Below are 12,094 nucleotides of genomic sequence, written 5' to 3' on the forward strand. Positions count from 1 at the left end.
TTTCACTCCTAATCTTAATACATTTAGTGGGCCACCTATTAAATAATCACCAAATGTTTATTTGGCCAGTTATTGACTTTTGACTGAAAAATATCAGATAAATGAAAGCCAGTCATTATAGTCTACTTATTAATTGTCATTGAAGGAACACATACCAATCCTCATAGAGGATCAGAAGTGGAGAGAGTGAGTGATGCACCATCAATAACTCTCGGAGATGGGAGGCGAACATTAGGCTTTTATTATCTACAAGAGACCACGATTAGCAGCAAGAGACCACCACACAACATCCTGGAGACTGAGGGAGGAGCAGTGCCTCCAATCGCCTTTATACAGGGGTCTGTGGGTGGAGCCACAGGAGCAGTCAGCAGAGGGGCGTGTCCAGACAGGTATATGTAGTTCACCACAGTGAGCAGCTTCAAGTTCCTCAGTGACAAGATCTCTGAGGATCTAACCTGGTCCCAACATATTGATGTAGTCATATAGAAGGCAAGACAGCGGCTATACTTTATTAGGAGTTTGAAGAGATTCGTCATGTCAACAAATACACTCAAAAACTTCTACAGTTGTACCGTGGAGAGCATTCTGATAGGCTGCATCACTGTCTGGTATGGAAGGGCTACTGCACAGGACCAAAAGAAGCTGCAGAAGGGTGTACATCTAGTCAGCTCCATCTTAGCCACCAGTCTACAAAGTACCCATGACTTCTTCAAGGAGGGGTGTCTCAGAAAGGCAGTATCCATTATGAAGGGCCTCCAGCACCCAGGGCATGCCCTTTTCTCACTGTTACCATCAGGAAGGAGGAACAGAAGCCTGAAGACACACACTCAGTGATTCAGAAACAGCTTCTTCCCCTCTGCCATCAATTCCTAAATGGACCTTGAAGCTTTGACACTACCTCATTTTTTTTAATATACAGTATTTCTGTTTTTGCACTTTTTTAAAAATCTATTCATTATATGCAATTGATTTACTTGTTTATTTATTATCATGTTTTATTTTATTTATTATTTCTTTTCTCTCTCTGCTAGATTATGTATCGCATTGAACTGCTGCTGCTAAGTTAACAAATTTCACATCATACACCGGTGATAATAAACCTGATTCTGATTCTGAAATAGCTAGTCACTTCACTTTTGAAATGGGTTTCACTTTTTCAGGTGCTGGTTATTGCCTTGATTGTTCGGGTTTCTTGCTATGAATGTTTTCTACTTTCACCATATAACAAGCAGAACATTTGTTTTCTAAGACAATGTTGAAGTTTTAAAAACCAGTTGAGTAAATCAACCTGATTTACATTCGTTTCTTTGTTTTAGGTACAGCCTGCATGTGCAAAAATAATGTGGCAATGTTAAGTACAGTTTGTAGTTAAGCCACAATGAATGAAAAACATATTGGCATTTTCATAGACTTTCACAATATCTGTACAGCAAAAAATATTTGCAGTCAGCAAAATAGTTCTGATACCTAGCTGTTATTGCTATGGCATAGAAAATGTCTCTTCAAATGCAAAGACCATCTACTGCTTACAAAATTTAGTAATATCTCATGCAATGTGCAAGCTACATTCTATAACAAAATTAGAATCCATAGGTACTGGAGTTGTCACTCCCTGAATTCACTTTCAAAGAAAATAGTTCCGTGCTAACACTTCTCTGCATGGAAATATTTCTTTTGAAAGCAAATACAGACAGTGCAGTTTATATTCTGCTCTAATATTATATTATCATGTAGTTACGGAGTCATTTAAAGACACAATGGAATCTGCTTTGCTCTGGGATTACTGAAGGACTAAGATTGACAGTGGTGCACATAATTTTGTATTTTTCAACAAAGATATCACAAGTAAAACGTATTTAAAGAGAAGAATAACCATGCTACATGGATCCATCAAAACAGAATAATCATCTTACCACTGGGAGAGGGAGCCAAAGAAGACAGAGTAACCGGAGATGTGGTAGAGGGATCACCTACGGAGATAATGGGTAAAATTTTAATGTCAGTGTTTTAACTAATGAGTCAAGGTATAAGTAAACAACGCATTCAGTGGGACAGTATGTATATTAACACATTATATCAGTACCAGTGTGCAGTTCACAGTTAGTAAAATAAGTATATTCATTGATGCATTGAATTCATAAGTCAGGAAAGTATGTTGCAGCTTTATAAAACTTTGGTTAGGGTGTATTGCATTCAATTCTGATCACCCCATTAGAGGAAATATGTGGAGGCTTTAGAGAGGGTCTGGAAGAGGTTTAACAGGGCATTGCCTGGATTAGGGGTTACATAGGTTACATGTCATAAGAGTTGGACAAACTTGGGTTGTTTTCTCTGGAGCAGTACAGGCTGAGGAGACCCATTAGGGATTTATAAAATGGTGAGAGACAGTGTAGAGAGCTGCTATATTTTCCCCCCAAGGTTGAAATGTCTAACACTGGTTGGTATGTAAATAATGTAGGAGGGTGAAGTTGAAAGAAGATGTGCAGGTCGAGCTTCTGCACAGCAAACGCAGATGCCTGAAACTTGCTACCAGGAGTGGTACTGGAGGTATGATAGGTACATGAATATGCAGCAGGTGGAGGGATGTGGATCATGCTGAATTAGTCTAATCAGGCATCTTAGCCTATCCAGTTTGGCACTACATTGTGGGTTAATGGGCCTTTTCCTCTGCTGTGTTGTTTTATGTTCTAGGTGTATTCTGTGTTCTATCTCTCAACAGCAAGAAAGACAAAGCACAAGTTGTAACACTGTGAAATACAGGTGAATGGAAACAGCCTCTGGAGTCCTCATCCTCAACGCTAGAACGCATAAAATCCCAGAGCATCGGTCAAAATAGGGAAAGAAATGTCCTCCTGAATATGACTCACCATCTTCCCCAGATTATAAATCAGTGTTTCTCCACATTGAACAACAATGGAAAGTTGTGGGAATCTTCAGGATCCATGTCTAAGATAGGGGCTACCTTAGTGGCAACAACAGAGACTGAGTTGGTTAAGCCCTAAAGGACACAACTGCCATACAGGGTCTGCCGCAGGTAATGAATGAACCAACATGAGGGAGAAATCTCTATGCCATTGTTCTAACCAGTCTGCCTGTGACAGGGGCATCGTCCATGCTACAGTTGGTAGAAGTGACCATCGTGTAGTCATTGCAGAGAATAATTCTTTTCTACACTTCTGTCTGGTATTAAAACATGTCCAATAAGACAGATTGACATAGATCAAAAGCTCAAAGTAGATTTATCATGCATCCATGAGGTAGTATGGACCATCAACAGCAGAAGTGTACACTCCTACGAGCTGTAAGCTCACAACCCGGTATATCCCTCAGTCTACCATCACTTCAAGCCAAGGAACCAAGCTTGGTTCATGAGCATTCAGCAAAAATAACCATTCTATTGAACCTGCAATACAGGACTAAAATATGCCCATTTTTAGCAATGGCGAGAGCAGGCGCATGAATGCTAGGTAAAAGACTAAAAGCTTTCACAATCCCATTCAGCCTGCTTGCAAAGTAGTTGATTTCACTCAACTTCCTCTTGAGATGCACACAAACAAAAGCCAGTCCCCAACCAATTCAATTCATTCCTCATGACATCAAAAAATGGCTGAGAGAACTGAATAAAAGTAAAAATTCCGGACCAGGCAACATCCCAGTTGGAATGTTCGGCCCGAAATGTTGTCACTACCTCCTCCCATAGATGCTGTCTGGCCTGCTGAGTTCTGCCAGCATTTTGTGTTTTTATTTATTTCCAGCATCTGCAGATTCACTCGTGATCCCAGTTGGAATGCTGAATGCCTGCTCTTCAGTATTTACTGCTCCACCACAGTTACACTGGCAATGTGGGGATCTGTCCAGGTATGCCCCCTTCACACAGAACAGAAGCAAATCTAAACTGGCTAATCACCACCTAATTAACCCACTATCAAACACCAACAAAGTGACGGAAGGAGTCTCCAACTGTACAGTCGCTTACCAGCCAATAACCTAATCAGCAATGCGCAGTCTGAGTTTTGCCTGGACTGCTTCATTTCAGTCTTCATCACAATCTTATCCAAGTGCGGGCCAAGGGGCTTAATTCAACAGGAGAGATGAGAGTGACTGCCTTTGACATCTGACTGAGTGTAGAATCAAAGTGGCAAGGTAATAGGAACCTCAATGGGCATCAACAGGACTATGCCTGTGCTTGTTAGATGTCCATCATTTCAGCACCAGGGCAACACAGCAGGGATCTTCAGGGCAGTGTCCATGGTCCACCCATCATCGATTATTTCACCAATGACCTTCCTTCTATTGCAGTGTTAGAAACGAGGAAGTTCACTATGGATTGTACCATGTTGAATTCCATTAGCAGGACAACAGTGTATGAAACAGATGACAACATATGCGGCTGATGCATGACAGGTAATGTTCATAAAACAAAAGTGCCAGACAATTAACAATCCCTTGCCAACCACACTCAGCTCCTAGCAGTTACTATTATTAGAATAATTAGAGATCTCCACTTAAAGGAAAACTAATCCTATGAAAATGATTTAAAAGCCATAAACAAATATTTATAAAGCTACTGTAACAGTTGCCCAAGTTTAGCATTACAAAATCCCAATATGCACAGAATTGTGGAAAAGTCTTAGGTACCTTAGGGTGGGGTGTGTGTGTGTGTGTGTGTGTGTGTGTGTGTGTGTGTGTCTGTGTGTGTGTGTGTGTGTGTGTGTGTGTGTGTGTGTGTGTGTGTGTGTCTGTGTGAGTGTGTGTGTGTGTGTGTGTGTGTGTGTGTGTGTGTGTGTGTGTGTGTGTGTCTGTGTGAGTGTGTGTGTGTGTGTGTGTGTGTGTGTGTGTGTGTGTGTGTCTGTGTGAGTGTGTGTGTGTGTGTGTGTGTGTGTGTGTGTGTGTGTGTCTGTGTGAGTGTGTGTGTGTGTGTGTGTGTGTGTTTATACACGTGCGCACGCGCGCTTAAGACTTTTGCACAGTACTGTATGTTTTTACTTCAGGAGTTATTGCGTGAGGTAATACAAGCAATGTAATATTGCTTCACATTACACTCAATGCTTTGTGGAATGTGTGCATAATTTCTCTACTAAATTAGACATAAATAATGGCTAAATCATAATTGGGTAAATTAATATCTTTCAACAATTCTGCCAGTTGTTATATTTAATTATGAACAAAATGTATAAAACAACAAGCAGTCAAAATATTACTTACCTCTTATCACTATTAAGTTGGCACTTTTTCTTTTTTGTATTCTTTTTAATGTCGTAACATGCCGGCACTCAACTTCACAAGTGTAAGTTCCTCGATCGTTGTAGGCCAATTTGTTCAGCTTAAGTGAGACATTTCCAGGACTGTGATTCATAGTGATTCTGTCCCGATTGATGGAAAGTGGAATATAATCATGATTTTCATCTCTATGTATGAGAACGTCATATGTATTAATGTACCAGGTGACCACCACATCAGTGTACTGAGGAGACGGTTCATAGGAACAGGGGATGGTGACTGATCTTCGCAATTGCCCTTCTACCTTCTCAGGAACGATCAGTGTAAGGGAATTAGCTGTAAAACAGATAACCAGAGAACAGTAAATGATAGAGTTTGTGCTCCACTAACAGTGCACTCTTATTTTGAGGAACAACCTGCCAGAGAGACAGCTCGTCCTGCTACTGAATCATGGTCATATAGCAATCAATGAAGCCAGTAAAGTGGACAAGGAAAAAGACACCTGGCAATGTTACCGACAAGATCAACCCTTTTTAAGGGCAAAAGTACAAAAACAATGAATTACATTTTGATAGGTTTATTATTTCCATATAATTTGGTAGAACACTTTGTGCAAAATGTTCTGTGTACGTCTTTTAAATATGATTCACACCAAAGCCACAAACACTGTCAAAGTAGAGTAGCGATTAGCACAGCACTATTACAGCTCAGGGCATTCTGAAGTTCAATCCCAGCACCGTCTGCAAAGAGTTTGTATATTCTCCGCGAGAGCACATGGGTTTCCTCTGGGTGCTCCAGTTTCCTCCCACAGTACAAAGACATACTGGTTAGTAGGTCAATTGGTCATTGTAAATTGCCCTGTGATTAGGCTAGTGTTAAGTAGGTGGGTTGCTGGGTAGGGGGCGGTCTTTTCTTCTGCTGTATCTCTAAAAAAATATGTAAATAAATAATAGGCATAAATTCTTCATACAGTTTTCACTGGCTTCAGGTCTGCTAAAGGGGTAGTCTGAAATTCATAATATTCATAATGATTTGCACTTGTTTCTTCTCAGTGTTACCAATCTCTGTGTAGAATGAACATCCACCAAGATTTGACAGAGACGGAAATGCAGAATAATTACAAGTGTTTTTTCTGGTATTCAGAAATACTTAATTTTAATTTGTGTTCCATGTTCAATAGTATGTCTTAAAACTCGTGCTAAAATGCTGAATTTTTCTGTGATTTGCTCACCATTCAGTACCCACAGTTACTCCTTTTATTCTTGAGTTTTACTAGGAAGACTCAATATCCCTGATGACCTTTGAAAAAGAGCTGCATTACATTTTCAGACTGTGGCAGTCCATTTGATGAAGGATCTCTCATGAAGATGTTGGATAGAGAGTTTTAAGACCCAGATGCACCATGATGAAGTAGGAATTATATATTTTCAAAACAGGATAGCATGCAATTTGGAGGGTGTGACCTTCTCTATGGTCCTTCCAGTAGGTTGAAGTTCTGGGTCTGGGAGATATGGTTGAAGAAGCTGAGTAGAGTTTCTGGAGGTTATTAGGAGAGTCGCTCACCAAAGCATCAGTTGTTGATGGAGGGCATATATGTTTAAGATGGTGAACAAAGCTGCATTTATTCAGGCAAGTGGAGACCTTTTCATGATATTCTTATCTTGTTCCTTGCAGAACATGAAATCGATTTGAGAAATTAAGAGGGCAACCCTTGCCACAATTATATAGTCACTGCATTTATGCAGTTGGTCCTCCAGGATACTGTTGATGGGTTATCTAGTGACGTTGGTGTCATTCAATTGTCATAGTTAAACCAGTTTTGATTGGGTATCGACATTGTCATAAATGTCGCTTGCCAGTTAACACCATGTGACTGAATGTTGTTTACATGCACGTCTAATAAAACCTGAAGAGTTGCGAAAATATTTAAATATAGTGCATGCACTTTCTTTGGGAAAATCTGTCTTTCTCTGTTACTTGTGTTTGGAATAATGAATTTGCAGTTAACCAGGGTGATGAGGCCGGTTAGCCTGCAAAGTGACATCTGGCATTTGCACAGCAAAATCTGCACTAACCAAGACCCCGTGAGCTGCAACATGCTGCAGTCACAGTCGTTAAGGGTGCATGTCACAAAGGCTTGTTACGTGTTGAACTCATTCTGCAGGTCACCTTCACTACTGCCAGTTCATCCCCACGGACTGCAAAGATTTCTATGCTCTGGTTACTTCAGTTTGCCTTTAAACAACATTGGCAAATCATCTCAACACAAAGGCATCACAGTGCTGAGAATCACACAGTCATAGAGCCCTTCAGTCCAACTGCTTGCTGTCAACTACAGCATCCTCCTTGCTAGTCCCACTAACCCATGTTTGGTCTATAACCCTCCATGTTCCTATCCAAATGCTTCTTAAATGTGACAATTCTACCTACCCCAACTACTTCCTCAGGCAACTCATTCCAGGTACTCTTTACCCTCTGTGTAAAGAAGTTACCTCTTAAGTCTCTTTTAAATTGCTCCCCTCAGATATAAAGATTATAAAGGCTTCTTTGCTACTAATAATCCAGGAGTCATCCCGAGTATAAAGAAAAAAGTTCCAGTCTGCTGTTAAACCTGACCGCGACACCCCTTCCAATTTTCTTCCTTCACATGCTCAGCTCTGATTGTCGACCAGCTCAGCTAAAATCTTGTTAGTTTCCATCACCCCACAATTAGAAATGGCTGATCAGTGCCATGCACATGCCCTTATCTGCCATAGTTAATATTAATCCTCAATAAATTGGATAAAATGATCCTGGGGCATTATGACAAGCCAATTCCATCCACCCATCTTTCTTTCTAAGTTGGCCAAATAGCTAACATAAATTTAGAGAAAGGCAGGAATTGATTTCTACTGTCATTATTAATGTATTCACCACACAGGCTTCAAGCAAACCTGAAATCTTCTTAGTTTGAATACCGTATATCCATTGAGACCTAGATACAAGTGAAAGAAAATCATAATTTGTCACAATTTCTGCAACCAAAACTCTTTAGATCACTGACTGGCTGGTGCTTGGCTAAAAACATACTTATAATCTGTTCTCACGCAAGTTAAATCCAAACCAGAAGAGAAGAAAATAAAATTGAAAGAAAAAAACTTGTAGGCATGGTTTCAGGAATTCTTTACCCTTTGCCTTCCACTTACCTTAAATATGTGCACTGGAATAACTATCATAATCTCTGGACAGTTCTTTGCCTTGACCTTTTTCTCATCATTTCTATAACTTCCATATCCATTTGGTCAAAATCAATAAATCTGCCTTTACTCTGGTAATGGAAAGTAAGATTTTAATGCATCCTTACACAAGATGTTGTAGCCTCCCAACTGCAACTGATCATAGACATAAACGGGGTTTCAGCCGACCATATTTAAACAGAGAATGATACCAATCTAATTAATCCTATCTGCCTGCATATGGTTCTTGTCCCTTTATTCCCCCCCCCCAGTTAAGTATCTGTGTGAATGCGTCTGAAACTGATATCTGCTTCAGCCACCTCTCCCGGCAGTGTATTCCAACTATCCACCATTCTGAAAATGAACTTCCCTCACACACTCCTTTAAATGTTCTCCCTCTCACTTTAAATCACTTAAACACTTTGGCTCTGGAAAAAAAAATCAGAATCTGACTGTTTAGCCACTCTATGGCTCTCATAATTTTATACGCTTTCTCAGAATGACTCGGGCAAATTTATGAAAATGACTTTTCCCACCCAAAGCTATGCTGACTGTCCTCTGGGAGGCAATATCACAGTAGACCACATTTCTTGATGAGCTATTCACACAAGCAGTCAGTGATATTTTCAGTTGTTACTATTATTTTCATTTCAATGTCTTAGACAGTTACAACCGTAAGATACAGGAGCAGAATTAGGCCATTTGGCCCACTGAGTCCACTCTGCCATTTCATCATGGCTAATCCAGATTTACTCTCAGCCCCAGTCTCCTGCTTTCCCCCTGTATCTCTTCATGCTCTGACCAATCAAGAGTCTATCAACCTCTGCCTTAAATATACATAAAGACTTGGCCCCCACAGCTGCCTGTGGCAAAGAGTTCCACAGATTCATGGATAACACTGAACTTCAGTTTAAGTATAGCAACTGCTGATATGTTATACAGTTTATTGTGAATGCTATTGTTGAAAATGTGGGAATAAAAATAATATTTCATTAGAAGAAATATTGTATGATCAAACATACACATCACTCCTTTTGGCAAATAAGCAAGATAAAATGAAATACTTACTGAGATCCCAGAACAAAAGCAGAGCCAACAGGAAACATAATCGCTTCTCCATGGTGCAACTACTAACTCTATTATGCCTGTTCTCGAATTCTTGAAGACTTGTACTTCCCTTTTTTTTCCCTTATTTAATCCTATTACATCACTGAACTGTGTAATATGTTCAAACGACATGGAACAACACACCCTCATGCCTTCCCTGTCATTTTGGGGGATTTTAACCAGGCCAGCTTGAAAAAGTCACTGAATAATTATTATCAGTAGACCACTTGTAGTATCAGAGGAAGGGACACACTGGGCCATCGCAAGCGCCTACCATGCTATCCCATGCTCACACTTTGCAAAGTCTGATCACCTGGCCTCCCTGAGTATAGGCAGAGGCTGAAGACTGCAGCACCAGTAGTGAGGACCAAGAAGACATGGGCAAGGGAGGTGCAGGAGAACTTGCAGGACCGATTTGAATTGGACTGTATTCAGGGATTCATCTTCGAGTCTGAATCAGTACGCCACAGCTGTCTCTGACCACTAAAACCAGTGTGGACAAGTGTGTGCCCACAAGAACTTACTGTACATACACACATCAGAAGCCAGGAGGTCTGGAGTCTGCTGAAGGCTGGATCTGTGGTATTCAAGCCTGACGACTCAGGTCTGTACAGGAAGACCAGGTATGACTTGCCGAGGGATATTTCAAGAGCTAAGGAACAATTCTGAGTGAGGTTGGAGGGGGCATCAGATGCGCATCACTCAGGCAGGGTTTGCAGGGCATTTCTTCCTACAGAGCAATCTCAACACAATGAATGGCAGTGATGCTTCACTCGCAGATCAACTCAATGCTTTTTATACTTGCTTCGAAAGGGAGAGTAAATCATGAGGATCCCCTCAGCGCCCGGTGTCCCCGTGATCCCTGTCTTGAAAGTCGACACCAGGTTGTCTTTCAGGAGGCAGGGAGGTAGGCCCAGGGGGGTAGGCCTCGACAGTGTAACTGACAAGGCTCTGAAAACCTGTGCCAAGCCTGGCAGAGGTGCATAGGTGCTGCTTCCTGCACCCATGCAGATCTCGTCAACTTCATCAACCTTGCCTCCAACTTCCACCCTGCCCTCAAACTCACCTGGTCCATTCCCGACACCTCCCTCCCCTTTCTTGATCTCAATGTCCCTACCTCTGGAGACAGCTTACCCACCAATGTCAATTGTAAACCCAAGGACTCTCACAGCTACCTGGACTATACCTCGTCCCACCTTGTTACTTGTGAAAACACCACCCCCTCTCTCAAATCCTCCGCCTCCGCTGCATCTGCTCTCAGCATGAGGCTGGTCATTCCAGAAATAAGGAGATGTCTTCCTTCTTCAGAAAAAAGAGGCTTTCCTTCCTCCACCACCAACGCTGCCCTCACTTGCATCTCTTCCATTGCATGCACATTTGTCTGCCCGCCAACCTCCCACCACACCACCAGGGTTCCTCTTGTCCTCAAGTACCACCCCACCAGCCTCCACGTCCAGTACATAACTTTCTGCTTTATACGAAGATCACTCCCTACACGATTCCCTTGTCCATTCGTCCCTCCCCACCAATCTTCCTCCAGGCATATCTTTGCAAGCGGAACAAGTGCTACACCTGCCCCTACACCTCCTCCCTCACCACCATTCACGGCGCCTAACAGTCCTTCCAGGTGAGGCAACACTTCACCTGTGAATCTATTGGGGTCATCTACTGTATCCGGTGCTCCTGGTGAGGCGTCCTGTATATCAGTGAGACTCGACGTAGATTGGGAGACCGCTTCACCGAGCATCTACACTCCATCTCACCTTATCTCCTTAACTGCCCATCACCTCTCTCTGCTGCTCCTCCCCCTTCCCTTTCTTCCATGGCTTTCTGTCCTCTCCTGTCAGATTTCCCCTTCTCCAGCCCTTTATCTCTTTCACCAATTGATTTCCCATCTCTTTACTTCACTCCTCCCCTCTCCCAGTTTCATCTATCATCTTGTATTTCTTCCCCTTCTTCTCGCACGTTCTCACTCTGACTTCCCATCTTTTTTCTCCAGTCCTGACAAAGGGTCTTGGCCCAAAATATTGACTGTTTACGCTTTTCCACAGATGCTGCCTGGCCTGCCGAGTTCCTCCAGCATTTTGTGTGTGTTGCTTGGACTTCCAGCATCTGCAGATTTCCTCTTTGTAACTTGTGGGGGTGTTCAAAGACATTTTCAGTCTCTCAGTGCTACAGTCAGAAGTTCCCACCTGCTTCAAAAAGGCAACCATTACACCAGTGCCCAGGAAGAGCAGTGTGAGCTCCCTTAATAGCTATTGTCCAGTAGCATTCACATCTACAGTACTGAAGTGCTTTGAGAGGTTGGTCATGGCTAGAAGTAACTCCTGCCTCAGCAAAAACTTGGATCCATTGCAGGTTGCCTATCGCCACAATAAGTCTACAGCAGACGCAATCTCATTTACTCTCCACAAGGCCCTGGATCACTGGGACAATACGTCAGGATGCTGTTTATTATCCAATTTCTGAATGGGCTTTGAACCCATGAACACTACCTCATTACTTTATATTTCTTATTATACACTTACTGTAACTCACAGTTTTTTCTATAT

General features: G+C 41.9%; 1 protein-coding gene across 3 annotated transcripts in view; it reads right to left on the reverse strand.

The window, feature by feature from the left end:
* LOC132398060 (uncharacterized) overlaps window positions 1-9,583 on the reverse strand; it is a 35,494-nt gene extending 25,911 nt beyond the window's left edge. For all 3 annotated transcript variants that reach the window (XM_059976991.1, XM_059976989.1, XM_059976990.1), the window contains exons 1-3: window positions 9,504-9,583; window positions 5,206-5,556; window positions 1,914-1,970 (exon numbers count right to left, since the gene is read on the reverse strand). In XM_059976991.1, coding sequence (XP_059832974.1) covers window positions 1,914-1,970; window positions 5,206-5,556; window positions 9,504-9,555 — 460 coding nt within the window. In that variant the 5' untranslated portion in view covers window positions 9,556-9,583. The remainder of the gene's footprint in view (window positions 1-1,913; window positions 1,971-5,205; window positions 5,557-9,503) is intronic.
* Window positions 9,584-12,094: the final 2,511 nt, after the last annotated feature.

The sequence above is a fragment of the Hypanus sabinus genome, chromosome 8 (assembly GCF_030144855.1).
Source record: "Hypanus sabinus isolate sHypSab1 chromosome 8, sHypSab1.hap1, whole genome shotgun sequence".
Classification (NCBI taxonomy): Eukaryota; Metazoa; Chordata; class Chondrichthyes; order Myliobatiformes; family Dasyatidae; genus Hypanus; species Hypanus sabinus.